We start from the raw sequence: 20,699 nt of genomic DNA, 5'->3' as shown, positions 1-20,699 counted from the left end.
TAAAGTTCAAAATCTCCTACTTACGAACCCATTTTCGGTTATGATTTTATTGTATAATGTGGCAAATTAATGTATTTATAAAATGATCAAAAAAAAAATATTTATGCCTGAACATCCACAAAATAAAATAAAAGGCACTTTTTGGCCATGTTTTTTTCTTGCATAAATCAAAACAGGCGGATGGTGAAGCGGCAATTTAAACCTTATCGCCATCTACGTAAGGGTTATTATTGATAGCAGCTCAATTTAAAATATTACACGACGTAGTGCATCGCCTTAATATTGTCTTCAATAATTAAATATTACAATTTGAGGTTTTACTTATTAAGTTATTCTTAACTTTAAAAATAACAATAATTATAGTTAATTATTGCTGAGTCGAATCATTAACAATGTATTGGTTAAAATAGAAGTAGTAGATTATGGAGCATATTGAAAGAAAGGGAACATATCTTGTCTTGAAATTTTATTTCACAAACTGAGGGAGGTTAGTGACTGTATTATTATTAATATTTTGAAAAGTTGAGTGCGGACAACAGACAAGCTGGGCCGCAGACTTACAGAATGGTCCCCAGGATACCATTAGTTGTGGAGCGTGGGGGGAGTACTGTGTACTGAGTAGGTACAGGAGCTCTCAGCGTATCCTTCATCATCAGCCCAATTATGCTCCCGAGACAAATCGCAGGCCCTCATTTGCCTACACATTTCAGTCGCCAGCACTTAACCACTTGAACCAGGGCTACCGACAGTGCCAACATAGCGACCAACAGTACCAACATAGCAACCAAAACCGAGAAAATTCATTTTTAGTCTTTGCTCAAAATCTACAATTTTTTGTTACTACTCGGAGAAAACTTACAGATATAAAATATTGCAAATTTATTAAGAATCTCTTCAAATCATTCGTAATCCTTTTAAAAACGGGACTGCAGGCTCTTAACGAATGAATTCACAGGTTTTTATGTTAAACTTTTAGTAAAATAAGGAATATATTATCGAGACGTCATCAAAAATCATTATATTTTCGTATTTCGTCATTATATCATGGCGTTACTGCCAAAAGTTTGTAACTTACAAAGATATGTTTTGGAGTAAACTTAATTTTAAAGTTTTATATTCATTACAAAATCAGGGTAATGAATAATAATTTCAATGTTAATTTTAAAAGTATCTTTTTAGTGTTGTTTATTAAACAAACATGCTTATTTTTGTAAGTGATTTATAATATTTTATTTATTTTTTATCAAATCGGACAATAGTCCCAACTGCTCCCAACCGTCTGGAGCCAGTGAGACTATCGCATCCGCAATCGGGGTATGTTGTGAGGCTGAAGGTAGTGGGGAAGGGAAGGAGATGGGGAATAGGAAGGTGGAGAAGTGCCTAGTAAACGAGTAAATTGTGATATAACACAAATTAATCCAATAGAACTTACTTGCGCACTCCGGGATTTAAGCCCGCGACCTCCAGATTGCTAGTCGAGAGCCTTACCCCTCAACCACGAAAGCCGTCATTTACTTCCAACTTTGACTTTTAGGTGGTTAATAAACAAAAAATATCGAAGAACAAATTTAGTTGCCGATCTTACCAGATTATTAAAATGATTCGATCCCCTACACTAGTTCTTGAGAATAAGTGAAGAAGAGGGTTACAGTTGTTTTTAAGCTCGGCTTAAGAGATATTCTGATAATATCCCTTTGCTATCTGGAAATCCTGACAACCCGATCCGGACTCAATTCCTGAGTAAACTGAAAACCTTGCCTAGCCATTACAAAAGTGTTTAAAGTAGCACTGAAAGTAAATAATATAGAAGTGTTTTGCATCAAGCTAAGATTGGATGATTTGACACCTGAATAAATCGGAAAGCTGATTGCAGAGCTATTTGTGGCAACTAACTATAAATAAAGCCATTTCAAAATGCATTCATATTTAACCATTTGCAGAAACCAGCAATCTAATCTATAATTTACTAGTTGACGTGTACCTAGCGTTGCTGGGGGTTATCCTTGGGAGACATATCGTCGCTGTGAAATCAAACCGGCATATATGCAAAAATGGAGATTTTGAGTTATTGGTGTCAAAAAATTTCTTTTTTTCCCTTCTATTTTTATGTCGAACCGGCATGTCGTATAGTTGAATAAAAATCTGTCAGATGGCGTTGGGCCGGTATGCATTTACGCGTGAATTGCCATTTTTTTTAGCAGAAGACAGACCTATTCCGCAATACGCCAGTTGCTTCAAAACTTTTAAGGGGGAAATGCGTCCATCATGTAAGTAAAACTGGATTATCTCACAATAGTACATTTTTATTACTACCAAATATGACTTATTGGCAGATAATCCGGTTTGCACTTAACAAAAGCGTTTATAGCAGCATCAACTAAAACAAACCGGCATATATGCCAAAATGTCTGACCCGGGTAAAATTTCTCCCGGTTAAAAAAATAAATTATAATAGGCAAATTTAAAAAAAAAACTTTAGCAAACTGAAAGATGCGAAACTACGGTGAGGAATACGAGTCTAAAACCCGTGGAAGAGTGAACCAACGAAGCATGAAGCCTCCTTGCCACAACTGTAAACGCAAGTGTTCCTAGTCATTACTACAGATCTCAAAGTTCTCGGGAGTATATCGATGGTGGAAAATCTATCGCCGATCACAGAGATTATCTAATATAACAGAAAGAAAGGAGTCAAACCTTGCAGGAATCAGCTACTACCAGTACAGAGGTTTTTTCAAGTCATACAAACTTTCACACTGAAGAAAGATCAGTGTGATGTTTGTCTCATTTACGACGGCAACTTTTACTTCAAAACCCTTACGGATCACATGCCTGGGAGGAGGCGAAGAAAAGGAATAAACGGGGCAATGGGAGCGTGAATCCTGTTCTGATGCACGCTTATTCCAAGAGACTATTGATGAGAAGAAGAAAAATGGTATCCTAAAGTTAGTTACCGCCGGGATAATACCGGCAATTCAGATTTCCATAAACGATTGGGAAACTTTGAAGTTACCAGCAAAGGAAAGAGCAGTATTATGTTAATTGTTTATAAAAAAAATTGTGAAGCAATAAATTATTTTTTCATTGACAACATTGTCTTTTTTTATACCTTAAACAGGTTCCAAAAGAAGAAGCCACTGTGACACAAATGCAAATATTACACTGATTTTAAAGCCATACTGGCATATCTGCATTTTACTCTTAATTTAAGCAATTTTCGATTTATTTGCAACTACTACTTCAATAAGCAGTATTCGTCTAAATTTTATTCATTCATAAGGTGGAATTGAGGTGAACCAAACGGACGTAAAAAGGAAAATATCATATGCGAAATCTTTAAAGCGCTCTGGTGAAAAACAAGCATTTTGCAGATATGCCGGTTTGATTTCACAGCGACGATATATACAATTCCGTAGTACATTTTTTTGATATATGTAGTATCCAACAGAAACGCTATTTGCAGATTTCGGGGTGACCCGAGTAGAGGATATTTTCAAAAAAAATGCAATTATCCAAATTTATAAGGATAATATAATCAAAAAATTTGAAACCCACCTATCAAAAAGATATCAATACAATATCAAAATTCCAAAATGTAATACCAAACAAATGCAAAATAACTATACCTATTTAGTAATAAAGTATTTCAACAACCTTCCGATTGAAATAAATAAATTAAAGGATATTAACATACTTAAACTAAAACTGAAGTTACACTTTCAGAAATAATTAACTAAATAATTGCCTGTTTTTCCCTTTATTGATATTTATTATCAGTCTATACTCATCTCCACTGTATTTAGATGTTCCTAATTACTCAATAATTAGTATGTAACAGAATAGTATATATGTACAACTACACATATAGATAATCCAGAAGTTTCAATTGTTCCTATTATATATGTATATATACTTACCTAAAGCATAATGGAATTCTATTATTGGTTAGTGTAACTCGCTCACCAAGCACAAGAACCAGTTTCTTCATTGGTGAGATTGCGAACATAAATATATTTTGTAACCATATGTAATTTTATAACACCCTGTACCCACTTATATATATTGTATTAAAAAAATAATAATAATAATAAAAATCTCAAGAGGTTTAGCCAGCGTTAGCAATGTAAGCGCCCGAAAATATATTTTTACATCTTGATTAAAAAACATCGACTTTTCTCTACTTTCTATAATTATAATATGCATGTGTGATATATGTAAACCTTCCGTAAGCAATTAGTTTAGAAGAACTAAGCGCACAAACAGACACACGCGGATAGCGACTTTATTTTATACTATTTAGAGATTTCCAGTTTAACGCACCTTCCTTCCATTGCATTAGAGATTTTGGCAAACTTTATCAATTCAACCAATTGATGAAACCTACGTATATAATTGAAAGGTATTAAGTAATTTAAATGGAGTGGGCACGTAATGACATCATTGCTTATTAAGTTTAATTTTTTAAATCGTCAAATCTCGGGCACGGGTTGATAATAAAACATATTGAGAGTACTACTTAATTAATTTATTATTTATCAACATGAACGTATAGGTACATTCATATTAAAATTAATTTAATAGCTGCCCACCTAAATGAAATGTCGGAGACAGATGATGCCGAATAAAATTGAACACGTTAACCAGTTAGGAAGAGAAAAATATAGAACTAAGCACCTATCTTCTGAATATTAACATAATATTTATTGCATCTCATCTCATCTGATTATACATAAATCACGTTTTTTTCTCATAGAAATTACTAGGACTAAGCCTGTACCTAGTTTAACAATTTAAATTTGAGTGAAGCAAACATAGAGTAAACACAAATATAAAGTAATACTACATACAAAACACAAAATATTTAAAAAATTTTTTTTTTTTTTTTTTTTTTGTAATTATTTTTTATTTTTAATAATATGTTTACATAGTACATAATTCATTTTACATCTTGTATTTTTTTACTACTCTTCCATTGAAAGCATTTGCTTGTGTATGGAAGGGGAGTGTACAAAAATGTTGTTGTTAGTTGGTACTTAAATAATTCTTTTTACATAAATGTATGTTTGCTGTAGTATTTTTTTTGATAGTAGTGAAGGATAATATATTAATTTATTAAATTTAAAAAAGAAAGGAAGTTATGGAAAACTAAGGATATTTGTGAGATTAATTAAGTGACAGTAGTTTTTTTTTTCAGAATATTTTTAAAATGTCTCTTGACAGAGAGCAGTATTCGGGTTTTATCATTAATGCTTCTGATTTCTTCTGGTAGACGATTGAAAAAAGTTCTTCCCTGATAAGTATAATGATGTTGTGCAAAAGACGTATTTAGTTTTGGGCATAGAAAAACATGTCTAAGTCGCGTTCTGTTTTCATTTAAAAATTGATATTTATCTTTTTCTTTTATAATTTGGATTAATGAGTTTTTAATATATAGGTCTTTAAATGTAGGTACTTGAAATTCTTCAAACAGGCGTTCTGTTGGGTAGTCAAAGGATTTTTTTAATATAATTTTAATAATTGTTCTTTGTATAATTTCAATTGGAAGAAGGTTACATTTATACGCGGATCCCCAACTAATAATAGCGTATTGTAAAGTGGATTGAACTAAGGCATAGTAAATTAAATATAGATTTTTTATCGACAGAAAGTTTCTAATTCTTAAAAATGTATATATTAATTTTCTAATTTTGTTTACTACTTGACATATTTGTTCCTTCCATTTCAGATTTTTATCAATAATTACTCCTAGATATTTAATTTTATTTGTTGTTTTTAGTACTGTACAGTTTGATTTGCAATAGTTTTGGCTGTGAATTTTAGTATTATTATGTATGACAATGTTAAAATTTTTAGGAGTATCATTTGTATGGATTGCAAATGGAATTACAAATGTCTTTTCTTTATTAAGTGATAGTAAATTAGTGTCGAAAAAATTCTTGAGCGCGTTGATGTCTTCTGTGGCCTTTAATTCTACATTTTCCCAATTCGTATCACTTATTATTAATACTGTATCATCGGCGTATGACGTAATTTGACCATGTAAGGGTTGAAAAAAAATATCGTTTACATATATAGTAAATAGAATTGGTCCAAGCACTGTACCTTGGGGGATTCCAAAGCTTGTAATCTCTTGATCACTATTAACACGATTGATTTTTACTACTTGAGGACGGTTTTTTAAGTAGTCGGTGATCCATTTAATTGCGTTGCCTTTTATGCCAATATTATTCAATTTTTTTAATAACATCTCATGGGATATGCTATCGAATGCCTTTCTAAGGTCAATAAATATACCCGCACATTTTTTACCTTTATCTAATGATTCGTAAATGTATGAAGTTACGTTAGCAATAGCATCTTGTGTGCTGAGTGATTTTATAAAGCCAAACTGGTTTTTGTGTAATATTTTATTATTATCTAGAAAATTTACCAATTGTTTTTTTACATTTTTTCAAAGATCTTTCCTATATTAGAAATTAGACATATTGGGCGATAATTCGTTGCTTGATGTGGATCTCCGGATTTGTAAAAAGGTGAGATTATTGTGGTTTTGTAATTCATTGGAAAAATTCCATTTGTTAAACTTAAGTTTATTAAATGAGTGATAGGTTTTATTAAGTGAGGTTTCATAGTTTTTAACATGTGTGTCGTAATAGAATCAAAACCGGGGGACGAACCTCCTTTCATATTTTCTATTATTTTCGAGATTTCACATTCTGTTGTTGTTTCTGTATTTGATAAGTTGTATTTGATAAGTTACCAGATGGGTAATTTGACAGTATATTGTAACAATATTTGAACCATAACATTATTAAGGCGATGCACTACGTCGTGTAATATTTTAAATCTAGCTGCTATCAATAACACCCCTTACGTAGATGGCGATAAGTTTTAAATTCCCACTTAACACCATAAGCCTGTTTTGATTTATGCAAGAAAAAAACATGGCCAAAAAGTGCCTTTTATTTTATTTTGTGGATGTTCAGGCATAAATATTTAATTTTTTTCCGGTCATTTTATAAATAACTTAATTTGCCACATTATACAATAAAATCATAACCGAAAATGGGTTCGTAAGTAGGAGATTTTGAACTTTAAAGCAGTTTTCATAGGCCTTATACATTCTTTTTTTCTGGGCTTATAAAAAGACTTATTTAAAAAATACTCGATTATTTCAAAGGCCAAGATGTATTCTCCTCGCAGTATTTAATTAAAGCATCTGAAACATTTCTAGGCGACCAAATTTTCAAACCAAAAACACATGATTTTGCATTACTACGTAGTGCATCGCCTTAATCATTATTTCCAAGAAGAAACAAGTAGATAGTAAAGACAGCTAGGATGACATTATTTTTTTAGCAAATGGGACTTATTATTGTTAATTATACAATAGTTAATAATAATTAAGAGTTAATTTTTATTCATAATCCTCCAGTTTTGCTTTTTCTTGGTGGTTTGGAGATAATATACATATAGGACGATTTGCAACATAAATAAATCGGAACTGATTTTTGAACAGTGGACCTCATCAGGGTTATATAAAAACATATTTAACACTGATGAAGGTTCAGGGTGAACCGAAACCGGTTGGTTTTATATATAATAATTATGTATATCCACAAACTATGTAATAAATGTAAAAATTTAAACAATTATAACCCGTTTTTATATCGACATGGGTACGTAACGTTCTTTCGTACATACGGCGGTTTGATATGAGTACTCATGGTTACCGGGAACCAACTGGTGACTAACGGTCTGGTATATGATACCACGTTAATTTAATTAAACAAACCCAAAAAATACGTCGGCGTCATTGAAAATGATTAAAGATCCTGCGCCTGTCAGAAAATAATCTCACCGCGGCCCCGTCTCGCAGCGAGTTCCCTTTTTTATACAAGTTTTGATTTAATGCAGACCAGAGATGACAGTTTGAAAAGGTCGATCACATGCTTTATGAATTATGTGTAGCATGACTGAATAAAAAATAAAACAAATAAATGGGCGGATTTGAAAAGAATAAAAAGAGTTAAGGCGATCCACCGCGAAGTGTAACATTCGAAAGTGGAACAGGCGATCCACCGCGAAGTGTAACAGGCGATCTACCAATAAGTGTAACTCGAAAGTGTAACAGGCGATCCACCACGAAGAGTAACATTCGGAAGTGTAACTGGCGATCCACCACGAAGTTTAACATTCGGAAGTGTAACAGGCGATCCACCACGAAGTGTAACATTCGGAATCGAAACAGAAGGCGATAAGGTTAATCAAGGATAATAATTATTAAGGCGATGAAAAATCGTGTGTTTTTGGTTTGCAAATTTGGTCGCTTAGAAATATTATAGATGCTTTTAAAATACTGCTAGTATAACATCTTGACCTTTGTTATAATAGAGCATTTAAAAAAACGCTTTAAAAAACCAATAAAAAAAAATTTCAGGACTATAAAAATGCTTTCAGGAATAATGAATTTTGGCAATGTTTTTTTTTGCTTAAATCTAAATAGGCAGCCGACTAGAAAGCCAAAGTGTCAGCTATATCTGTATATCAAAAGAAATTTGTGGTTGAAAGGTGGAAAGAAGACAAAATTACAACAGGAGTTATTTTGATATTTTTTATCTCAAACTTTATTTGTATTGTTTTAGTCGCCATTTTGACGAGCTTTCGAAGTATAAACATCACATTTCCAACGATCGATGGAAAAAGCTTGGGGTATATGAACCATCGGTGTACAAAGAACGGTCGATGATATTGCAACTTATTTTTTACGCGTCATATGTATAATAAAAATGGTGCACTTGCGGGAATTGACGGAATAATTAATTTGTGCGGGACGGTCGGGAATTGCAGCATGATGTCAGCACTATCTGGATTATACTTGTTAAATTAAATATCATCAGATTATAGCTCCACACGAGGCTAAAATAATAAACTGCTAAATCAACAGTGACCTCACGACATTCTAATATCACGGTACGTCCGCGTTACGATATCCATACAAAAAAACTAGTTATCAATGATAATAATATAACAATAAATCCTAGCTAGTTTTCAACGGAGCACATAAGTACATTTCTAAAAACATTATTTTTACATGAATTATAATAATAATAATATTAGACAATTTGTATAGCGCCGCTTTTGTGAGATATTACCTCAGGAGCGATTTACAGTTGATGCAGGTATTACAAAAAACATAAATATTACAAAAATAAAATGAAGTTAAGTTAATTAAAATGAAGAACAGGAATAGGTGAGACTCTGCAGCAAGAATCCTAGGTGGTGAAGAAACTGGACCAGTTGCTGAAGCGAGAGTCCACCGCGTTCACCAACAGTGCCAGCCGAGGTTCGTCATCCGTCCAGGTATGTGTCTGCTGCTAATAAAGCGCTGACACAATATCCTCACACAGATACCAAACCTTGGCAGCACCGCTGTGACGTTCGACGAAGATAGAAAATTATTAATATATTAATCCAGGGTGGCAGGAATGAGGGAAAGGATAAGAAGCTCTGGAAATATCCTCACTATGGAAGCCCGCCTCACTCCATCCTCCAGCATTGACGCACACTGGAGAAAAATACTAGCGCCTAATATAGTCACGGCTCCCTAAAGGCTTCAACTTTCTATTATTCTATTAATTTTATCATTTTATTCTATTTTATTTTCAATTTATTCTTTTTTTTATATTAACGCCACACAGGAGGCCCTGAAGAAAATAATTTCCCTCAGGGCCTATGTCATCTTTGGGGATGCTGTGTGGAGGGTCTTTTTGTGGAGAGGAAGGAGTGAACATGGGTCTTGAAGAGTCCCATGTTGTAGGAGGGAGGAAACACAGAGGCCGGCAGTTCGTTCCACAGCCGAGCTGTTGAACTTAAGAACGAATCGTAGAAGCGACCCGTTCTCATGTGACAAGTGTCAACTGTGTACAAATGTTGGGCGCGCGTTTGGCGTGTATCCCGACTACGCACCGGTGCCGAAGGGATCAATGACGCTAGTTCCTCAGAGCATCTTCCATTGTAATACCGATAGAACAAGGACAGCATACCTACCTGACGCCTGTGCTCTAAAGATTGCAGTCCGTTTGTTAAGATTGGGGAATCTATCAAACGGACCGCCCGTTTTTGCACAGAGTCAAGGGTTTTTTTCAGGTATTTAGGGGCTCCGGACCAGAGATGGCTGCCAAATTCGACAGTAGGGCGCACTTGCGATTTGTACAGGGTCAGCAGTTGTGTACTATTAAAGTATCTGCGGGCCCTGTACAGTACGCCCAGCTTCTGAGAGGCCAGCTTTACTCTGGCTTCGATGGAGCCCCCATACCTGAGCTGGTCACTTATAGTTACACCAAGCATATCAATGGAAGGCCTGTTTGGAAGATTGCTTCGATTGCTTAGATTATCATTTAGACCCCTTTTAGACGTAATCAGACAGGATTGGGTCTTTGAAACATTAAATTCGACGAGATTATTTTTACCCCAGGAGGAAATACTCTCGAGATAACCGTCCATTCTCTGCTTCAAAGCCCTCCGAGCCGTTGGAGTTTGTGTGCCCTTTGGGGGCTTGTCAAACAAAAAGCTATCATGAACTGTACTGTCATCCGCGTAACAATTAATCGGTGCACATGTCAAAAGGTCATTGATGTGCAACAAAAACAAAGTCGGAGACAGAACCGATCCCTGCGGGACGCCAGCATTTATAGAGTGTGAGGATGAGGTGAAACCGTCAGCAACTGCCTGAATCGACCTATCCCTTAAAAAGTCAGCAATCCACGTACACAGGGATGCGGGAAGTCCGTAAGAAGGCAATTTGTTGACAAGTCCTCGGTGCCAGACCCGGTCAAAGGCCTTGGATATGTCTAGTGCGACCGTTTGGGTCTCACCGTGACGTTCCAGGCACCGCCCCCAAACATGCGACACATACGCGAGAAGATCACCGCACGAGCGGTTCCGCCGGAATCCGTATTGACGGATTCTGCTTTCTTTTCTTTCTTTTTCTGTTCTACCTTTTTGTTTTTGATTATATATTTTGTTGTATCTCTATATGGAATGTGTGGGACTGCACTAACCTCCCCACATACCGGAATAAACACATTTATTTATTATTATTATTATAAGCAAAATTGCAGCCTGCAGCATACGGGGTATGGATTGCCCTAATAATAGCCAATCTCTAATAGAAAAAGACACCAGAAGATCCCTGACTATCCCAAATTCATGTAATATTGGATTTAGGTTGATGTGCATGCAGAATCCAACCATCTTCGCATCCCCAGAGCAAGTGTAAATTCTGTAAGGAATTTTAATAAATCTGTAGTTACTGGACTGTATCATTTGGAGATGCTGTACGCAGGGTCTTTTTGACGGGGCGTAGCGTAGTTTAATCTCGACCGTTTGGCATTTCATCTGTCTGTAAATTTGTTTGTGTCCGAAGATGGTCGCCGTGTTGGATTCTAAATATTTATCCCGCCAGAGTTCGTTTAAGAGTGGATCAATATTTAGGTACCTTGCCTGAAGAAAGTTTTTTAAAAGAATAGCAATTCAGATAGAGTCGTTTCTTTGGAGAAATTGTTTAATTACTCTTTTCAATTAAAAAAATGTTAATTAATAACTTAATTATAAATTTATGGTTTTTAATTAAGTGGGTGGGTACAAGTATCTACTAACAAATCTCATGAATTCAGAGGAAATTTTGGTTTTGATTTATTAAAAAATATAAAATTAAGAAATATATTTTTTTGGATGCAAGGTCTATTGTAATTAGCTGGAAATTGTTGTAGTGAATAAATCAATGTTGTAGGAGGGAGGAATCACAAAAGTTGGTACGTCATTGGAACATTGAAACAGCAGAACAAATAGGTACCATAATGAATCACGAGATGCAGGTTCTTCAGAGCTCTTTTCCATTGACATAACAGAATATTATATTATAATTTCCACAAGCTAGCCGCCGACCACAGCTTCCCCTTTTTCCGACGAGCGAAATTAAAAATATTTATTTAATATAAGTACCTACTTACCAAAAATTTTCAAATAATACTTATTCAACAATACGAATTCAGAGTTTATAAAATTCATCTGTACGGGCTTTATTGTTTGCTGATCTAGTTAAGAGGGTTTGCAAATGAAGATTTGATTTTGGAGAGGCTAAGTCTATTTGCTTTCAAGTTAGCGTCCTCCTGTCCATGCTAAATTAACGCTAAGGGAAATCTGGGGAGTAAACTCAAAGTTCTAAATTGGGGAACACATTTCGGGAATGCTATTTTGAGAAACAGAGGGTCGGGTCGGGTCGGGAAGCTTTATTAAAATAAAGTTTTTTTTTCTTCTATGGTAGAGTGACATTTATTTCTAGTGGATAATATGAAATATTCATTCATTTGTTTATTTATTTATTAACTTCCTATTGCGTTTTTACATATCAATTATAAATTAAATTGAAAAGAACAGTACTTAAGATTTATCAAAAAAATCTTAAGTACTATTATATAATACTATTTATTAATTTCAGAATGGGTATTACAAGGTAATGCGTCAACTATGATTATCTACTATGTCAACTCAATTTATGAAAATTATCTGAACGTAGAATATTTAATGACCTAAAATGTTTATATAAAATCATAAATTCAATAATTGACAGCCCTGAACTATTATACTAGATTTCTTTACACCACCTAGGATTCTTGTAGCAGAGTCTCACCTATTCCTGTTCTTCATGTTACTTAACTTAACTTCACTTTATTTTTGTAATATTTATATTTTTTGTAATACCTGCATCAACTGTAAAGCGCCCCTAAGGTGATATCTCACAAAAGCGGCGCTATACAAATTATCCAATATTATCATTATTATTATATACCTTGCAAACCAACATCGAGGCATTATCTACCGTTCTATTGTGATAACTCCAACACAGAATCTCAATTCTATACCCCCGTTCGCCGTATACAAAATTTGGGTAATGAGTAATGACTATAAAGATGATGTTGATATATTCAACACATCATTAACCAAATATAAACAAGTCATTACCCAATTTATTTCAGAAAGAAGAATATCAAATATAATATAATTTAACTATAGAAACTACGTAGCTCTGTTTATATTACCAAAGTTTTGTAATTTTCCTAGTATTATACTTTTTCCATTTTGCATGGTGGAGTGTCTAGTAACCACTTTATTTCGTTTTGACATTGTTTTTGTTTAAGAGGTTGTGTTTTATTATGTCTTATTTTGTCTTTTTGATTTTGTTGTTTATTTAGATGTTCTTTGTAAAAAAATAACATGTAGAAGCCTAGCCGGGCGCGAATTTATAAATAAATAAATAACAGAACTAAAAAAAATATTCCAAAAATCTATCATTAAATAAATATACTTGTTGGGTTATTATCATAACTAACTAACTAAAAAAATAACTCTCATCAAACCTGTAATTAAATAGACACTAATAAAAAAAAAATCACGCTAGCTTTTGAACCCTTGAAATTTATATACTAGTAATAAAAAAAATAAAAAACATTGTGAATACTTAAGCAAATGGATAAATTACGATACTCGTTATTTACATTAACTAAAAAGTGGTGAACTAATTTGGTTTTGTATATTTTCCCCACAATATAATTGAACACGAAGTTATTGTTGTGAAATAATATATTCCATCTAGTATGCTTCGCAGGTACTTGTAATCACACAAAATTTATAGAGTCAGGGCAGTCAAAATTTGAATTAACAATTTTCTCTAAATAGTATAAAACAAATTCGCTATCCGCGTCTGTCTGTGCGGTTAGTTCTTCTAAACTACGAAACGAATTTGGGTAGGGTTTTCACTATCATTTAGAGAATTTCTTCCGGAAGTTTTATATGTATATAATGCATATTATAGTTATAAAAAGAAGAGAAAATGCTATGTTTTGTAATTAAGTCAAAAATATTTTCGGGCGCTTACATTGCTAAATCTTATGAGAAACATCAAAATAATGTACTACGGAATTGTATTTCTTAATAAGGCCTACAGAAAAGTCCACGATGATAGGTGTCTATCTCCTAAGGAAAGGTCTTTCAGATAATTTCAATATATATTTTTTTAATATATCGATATCAATGTAGATAATAGAGCATTTCTAAATCGCTAGTATGGCAGCTAATTACTATAATAATAATATTGTATTGTCAATGAAACAACACATCGCTTACACACAGATATATATCAAAATTAAAATGGGCGACACACTTTAATTAGTTGATGACTCTTTTAATTACCAAAGTCAACTAACGTGTCGAGCGAGCTGGACGAATTACATAGATATTGTAACTAACTAAACTTTGAATTCGTCATAATATTTAACTAAATAATATTACTGTAGAATGTACATCGCTTCCCATTGTGAAGACATCCATTAGTTCCATTGGAATGTTTTTCTTTATTATTTGAAGGCGGGTAGGTACCTACAAAATTTATTTGAATTTTCCATAGATAAATAAATTATCTCCTCTGTGGATTTTCTTCGGTTTAATCTTGGGATGATGTGACAAAAAATAAAAAATAAAGTTCAACAACAAAAAAATCTGTATCTGTAAGCAGTGCTCACCGTCTGAGAGATTTTTTGCTTCAGCAAACATATATAAATTGCCCTAACACGAAATCTGGGTTCCATTTTGTGGAGCTGGAGGCAAACCACGTGACCATATTATATTTGGCACCAGGAAGATTCAAGAATGCTTTGAATAATCGATGAGCGCACATCGACAGACACACCTGCGCATAAAAGTAAAGTAAGGCAAAAGTTTGCAGAGCAGTAGGTACATTGTGGTACTTTTCTACGCAGGGTGTGAATGTTCGTTTTTAAACGATTCACTTGGCGAAGCGACGCTATTAGGTGGGTAAATTATAACACATTTGTAAAATGGTCTTAGTAAATAGTATAACAAAATATTAAATTTTATAACAAGTCCAAACTTTTGTTTACCCGATTTGAGAGTTGTAGTTAGGTTTTTCACAGATCGCTCGAGCATCTGCCGCCATTGAAAAAATGATAAGCAATTCGAAAGCAGATTTTATTTTCGAGGACTCAATAGCGGTATTACAGTGCGAGTTGCTTGTATATTGTCAGATTCATTTACCGACAAATCACAGAAACGGAAAATTGATATACCAGCAGATTGGTTGGTATATCAATTTGAATACATATTTGCATATAGTTTATATTTACTTCAGTAATAATTTTTATATACGAACATAATATATTGCTGAGTTCACACGGACAAAGTCCAAGTTTAACTGTAGCGAAATTACAAATAATTTTGTAGACACTGTCAATTTATTATTCTAAAACATGTTTCTATATAGTATTGTTTAGATTTAATACCCTCAATCATCAAAATACAGAATTAATACCTAGATAGTGAAAAGAATGTGCATTGTGCAATAAAAAATAAATCCAAGCTTATTACGTAATAAAATTATTGCGAAAATCAGATAACGATTTCAAGAATCTATTGTACAATAAGACAAAAATATGTTTTATTGAGAAAATCATTCATATTGCGTGTAATATAATTAATTTCCCTTTGGGTGTTTGAATTATTGAGCAACAATTGGCAACTAATGTAGGAATTATTTAAAAATACACTAGCAGTTGCAAAACTCTTTTTAACAATATTTAAAAACATGTCGTCATTTTTTTTTCACAAATAAATATTTCAGAGCTCCATAGCTCACGATGAAAACGACGCTGCGGGCTGATAATAGACGGATTGACCTATAAATTCCAGATAAAAATTGTACAGATTTCAACATATCAGAGCTCACCGTTCGAGAGTTTATGCTATTTTAGATAATCCAAACAAACCACAGAACAAACAGATTATCTGCTACAGAATACATACAGCCTTTATAAAATAAAAAAAATTAAATTCCTTTTTTTCAATTTATAGTGGTTTACCCTTTAAATAAGTGGTTTCAAAATGTTACAAATAAAAAAGTTACGTAATGTATTCCTGTAGCAAAAAATCCGGTCAAAAACAAAGAAGTGAAAAATTAATATAAAAGTTTTAATAAAAAAAGTCAATTTACATAATATATCTACCTACATATTTTGGTAAAGTTCTCGTACAGCGTACAATAAAATATGGTATTTAATTTATCAGTCAGTGTAGTTCGTTAATATTAATATTGGAAATTGTTATAGGATCTTACCAAAAGTTGGCCAGGACTTTTATACCAGACTAGACACCAAGAAACAGACAGGATTTTCATAATCAATGCATAATAATATTGACATCGGCTGTGACTAGCAATAGTAATTTGCATAAAGTACCTTCAAGGCGGGCCCCGACCAGCGACCATTTGCATGGGCGGCTAGTTTTAGGCGCCAACATTCTTACCGTACAAGTTTTGATAACAAGATTGGCGTTCGCTGCATACAAGAATGATAAACTAGTACCTACAACTAGCAAACTTGAAAAAGGAACACCTTTCGTTTACATCGACTTTTTGAATGAAGTCAATTCGCACAGCGCCCTTGAGGTGGTTTTTCATAAAAACGGCGCTGTACGAATTATCCAATTATTATTATTATTAAAGTTTAGTCCCAACTGCCCCCTACTACCTACTATCGGAGGCAATAAAAATCCCCATTTGGGGAATGTTGTGAGGATGAAAGGAGTAGGGAGGGGAAAAGAGACGAGAAAGAGGAAGGTTTGAAAGCGCCTGACTGAATTCTCCTTACACTCCTTTCTCGTTCATCCGCTCTATATTATTTCCAAACAATCTAAGATTTACTTTCTTAATTCTAAAATGTGCCATTTATTTACGTCAACTTATTTAAAAATAGAGACAAAAAAATATTTCCGTTTTGTTTTTCATCTCAAAACAGCTGTCTATAAAAACAGCAATTTAAAATTACGGTAAATGGTAAATTACATTATTTACGCCCATTTAGATCTTGAAACTACAATGAAATAACGGCTTAGTAACCGCAAAGTCTGCTAAATTGTACAACAAACACTACTTGATAATTTGACAAAGTTTTTACAGACACTGAAAGGAACACGAGAAAGGGTTTTCACTTTTACCAAGATGACATTAGCATAAGAGGTAAAATGTGTACTCACTGCTAAACACGAGGAGTTTTCTGGTGGATCCCAACCGCTTCATCGGAGATTTGATGTCCAAATCGGTCTCATCCATTGCCGACGACATTATCTTATTCACTGTCACTTTTTACACATAAAACTATTTATAAACTAAAAGTTGAGAGTATTTACTAAACAACTAAACGAACACGATCTCCAGCTGCTGCTTATCACAGTTGAAGTTTCACGATGCACATTGTTGTGTTTATGCAAGAGTTGATACACAATGCTTTCACTGGCTACAGTTTAATCTTGCGCCAGTTGAAATGAACACAAAATGTCACAAAACAATGATAATAATAAAATATTGAACGCGAACGACAGACATGCACGACCGAATGCGAGACCGCTGCGAACGAAAGTCAAGGAATTAGGAATTAGTTCCTTCGCGTGGCTCGGGAAGAGTTTGTTTGGGTTTAAAAAGTTCGGGATAGTGACGGGTGGGTGGTTCGCGGCGCTACCGTCATGCTGCGCTATAGTCGTTTTTTTATTGCGGGTTTTGATTTAAAATATTAGGCGGGAGTTTTGAAAACAGAATTTTCTTAGGTTTGCAAATTCATTAGTGAAGACGGGTGATGTCGAAAATGATAATGAATATTATCGTTACTTGTGTGTTATATTTGTGACTATTGTGGTGATCGTAAGCTGCATTTATTTATTTTTTATATACGAGTGTGGCAGACTTCAGCATAGTTACATATTATTTAAAAATACATCAGAAAAAATGTACTTGTATTAGTTTTGCACTGATGATAACTTTTGAGTGTTCTGTTTCTCATAAATAATGAAGCGAGAAAAGCTCTAGCATTCCTTGATTTAAATATTCAGACAACTGGCTCTGTACATCAGTTTTACCATGATCCAAGTTGAAAATACTTTAAAACATTTATTTATTTTTTTAAATTTACTCAGAAAAATATTAACCATAATTTGTTATGAACAATCAATAGTATTAGCATAATAGCTGCTAAGACACTGGAAGACTTTGAGAGACCTTTCACACGTTATAATAATTTATATTAGGTATACTTGTTGAATTCCACTACATGCAAAGACTCTTTAAAAAACAACATATGATTTTAACTTAAATATATCATGGAGACAACTATTTAAGTGACACCTGCACAAAATAGATTTTTAGGGTTTAGTTTGGTTTATTTTAATAATTTATGCATATTTCCTAACCTGAGAACTTAATTTTAATTGAGAAAAAATGGAACTTTAATGCATTTTTTACCATCTACCGTCCTATGCTCCCACAATGTAAATAGTTATTTCTTGTAGTAATTAAGTTGAAACCAAGTGCTATTTATATATTTTTGCATATTATGTGCAGCGGAATTCGACAAGTTTTTCTTATATTGTAAATTATACATTTTGGCATTATGGCCTCTAACAAAATTTCTTTTAATGACGCCTTATTATTTCTTCTTCGTGGGGAAGCTTTCAGGTGTCCAGTTTTAGACATAATTAAGACTATTACAATAAACGATCATGATACAATTTACATAAATAAATACATGAAATTTAATTGACTGAATGTGGCAAAGTCCTGTTTTGCCTCAACCACTTTACATTTCATCTGTCTGTAAATTTGATTGTGTGTTACGTGTTCGGTCAATCCTGTCAAGATGGTAGCCGTGTGTGATAGTACCTTTTTATTCCGCCAGAGCGTACGAACGTTGCCCCTGTTGAGAACTGTCAAGTCAGAGTACTAATCAACATTGTGTGAAGTTTTCTATTCACAGTACTCAGTACATAGGGTTGCCAGCTCCCATTTTCTGAATTAGAGGATTTGATACGATTAAATAAAGGACAAATGATGAAAATAAAGGACATCAATATTTTTTTAATAAAATGCTGTAATGGTATCAGTAGTTACATTTATTAATAAAAAAACAATGTTAATACACAACGTTAATCGAAGCCAAGTAAGTAGTACGACCTTAATTAATCATTTTGCATTTAACTTATTTCGGTTTTGGTCCACGTATTCGTACACAAGGAAAAATCCTTTCGGCTTGGACATTAGAAACGGGGATGAAAAATACGTATTGTATTATTTTTAGCAGATTTTTGTTTTCATCCGTAGATTTGAGAATCTGAATCGAAATTTCAAGAACATTTTCTTATCGTCTATAATTTTCGTCAGGAGAGGCTTTAATATACAGAACTCTTCATACAATGCATCAAGGTTAATATTAGGTATCTGTAGTTTTGTTACCATGATGCACAAATCCTGGAACTTAATTTCTTTCGTCAGTGTCAGCGGCTGCAAACAATGGAAATTACTGTTTTCTGAGAAATCAAATCGCGATTCTATATATGTCAGTACATTTTGATACCACTCCAAAAATATAGTAGTGTATTTTTCAGCCTGAGAAGTAGACATTTTTCGAAAAATTTGCTGGACTGCCATTCCAAAAAAGGCATCTTCAATTCGATTTACTTGCGTACAGACGAAAAAACACGCTCTCTAACGTCACGCGTCACCTCACCTAGCAGAGGAAATAGGCGGCCAGCAATATTTGCCCGACCGTGTTCCGCATTTCGACTCAGCCGCCCGCGCCGCGCTGCCGCCTCGCAGCACATCGCGCGAAATCACGCTGATTCATTTATTTTTTCCAAATTAAAACGACAAAGTATTGTCCTCTATTGAAGATTTTAAATTAGAGGACAAGATCAATTTTTGGGTCTGAAATAGAGCAGTCTGGCAACCCTATCAGTACAGTAACAATATATTTTACAGTTTTTGCCTAAAATGACTCCACAAACCTTCAAGGCTAATGTTGAAAATGCCAAGAGGCCTAGAGATATCATTAACCAGCACCACACCTCTTTTCATGCTAGGCTGGGCCAGCACGTCCATTCTGCGATGTGGAATATTTAGCAGGTCTTGGTGTCAAACCTGCATATATATAACATTCCAGGAGACATGAGCTGTCAAAGATGACATGACTGAAAGGTTATTTACTAATGACTAGTTATTTTAAATTGTAGTCATTAAAATTGATAGACCAGACCATCAAGGAAAGGGGAACAAACCAAATTTAGGAGTCTTAGTCCTAAAGTAAAATGTGCTTATGAATTACTATTTCTTTTTACAATGGCAAGCAAGTTAGCAGCGTAAAAACTTAACTACAAATCCGACATCAGGTAAACAAAAGTTCTGACTTATTTCCAAAATCTAATTATTTTGTTACACTATTTAGTTAGACACGTTTACAATTTACTCAACTCATTTTTGTACCGCTACGCACGCTGATTTGTAGGCAGTTAGGTTAAAAAGGAACATTCAAACCCTGCACAGAAAGGTTTCACAATGGTCTATGCGGCAAACTGCTGCCTTAATTTAGTGAACTTTACTTTCCTACGAAGGGTCTGGTTATTTTGGCAGTCAATGTATGACTGACATTGTAGTTTATTCAAAGCATTCTTGAACCCTACTGGTGTCAAAAATATGGTCACGTGGTTTGCCTCCAGCTCGTCGAAATGATAACCAGATTCTATGTTAGGGCAAGTCTATCAACTTGGATGTCTATGTTTAAAATGTTCATATCCTGCCAGTTCCCACC

The 20,699-nt window shown here is 33.8% G+C and overlaps 1 protein-coding gene across 1 annotated transcript in view; it reads right to left on the bottom strand.

The window, feature by feature from the left end:
- Positions 1-17,533, bottom strand: part of LOC149415555 (SLIT-ROBO Rho GTPase-activating protein 1-like) — a 361,047-nt gene extending 343,514 nt beyond the window's left edge. The window contains exon 1 of the mRNA XM_089642733.1: positions 17,104-17,533. Within this exon, the coding sequence (XP_089498859.1) occupies positions 17,104-17,191 (88 nt within the window). The 5' untranslated portion in view covers positions 17,192-17,533. The remainder of the gene's footprint in view (positions 1-17,103) is intronic.
- Positions 17,534-20,699: the final 3,166 nt, after the last annotated feature.

The sequence above is a fragment of the Hesperophylax consimilis genome, chromosome 18, assembly GCF_061612785.1.
Source record: "Hesperophylax consimilis isolate HC1 chromosome 18, BYU_Hcon_1.0, whole genome shotgun sequence".
In the NCBI taxonomy this organism is placed as follows: Eukaryota; Metazoa; Arthropoda; class Insecta; order Trichoptera; family Limnephilidae; genus Hesperophylax; species Hesperophylax consimilis.
This window is presented reverse-complemented; position numbering and strand designations above follow the sequence as displayed.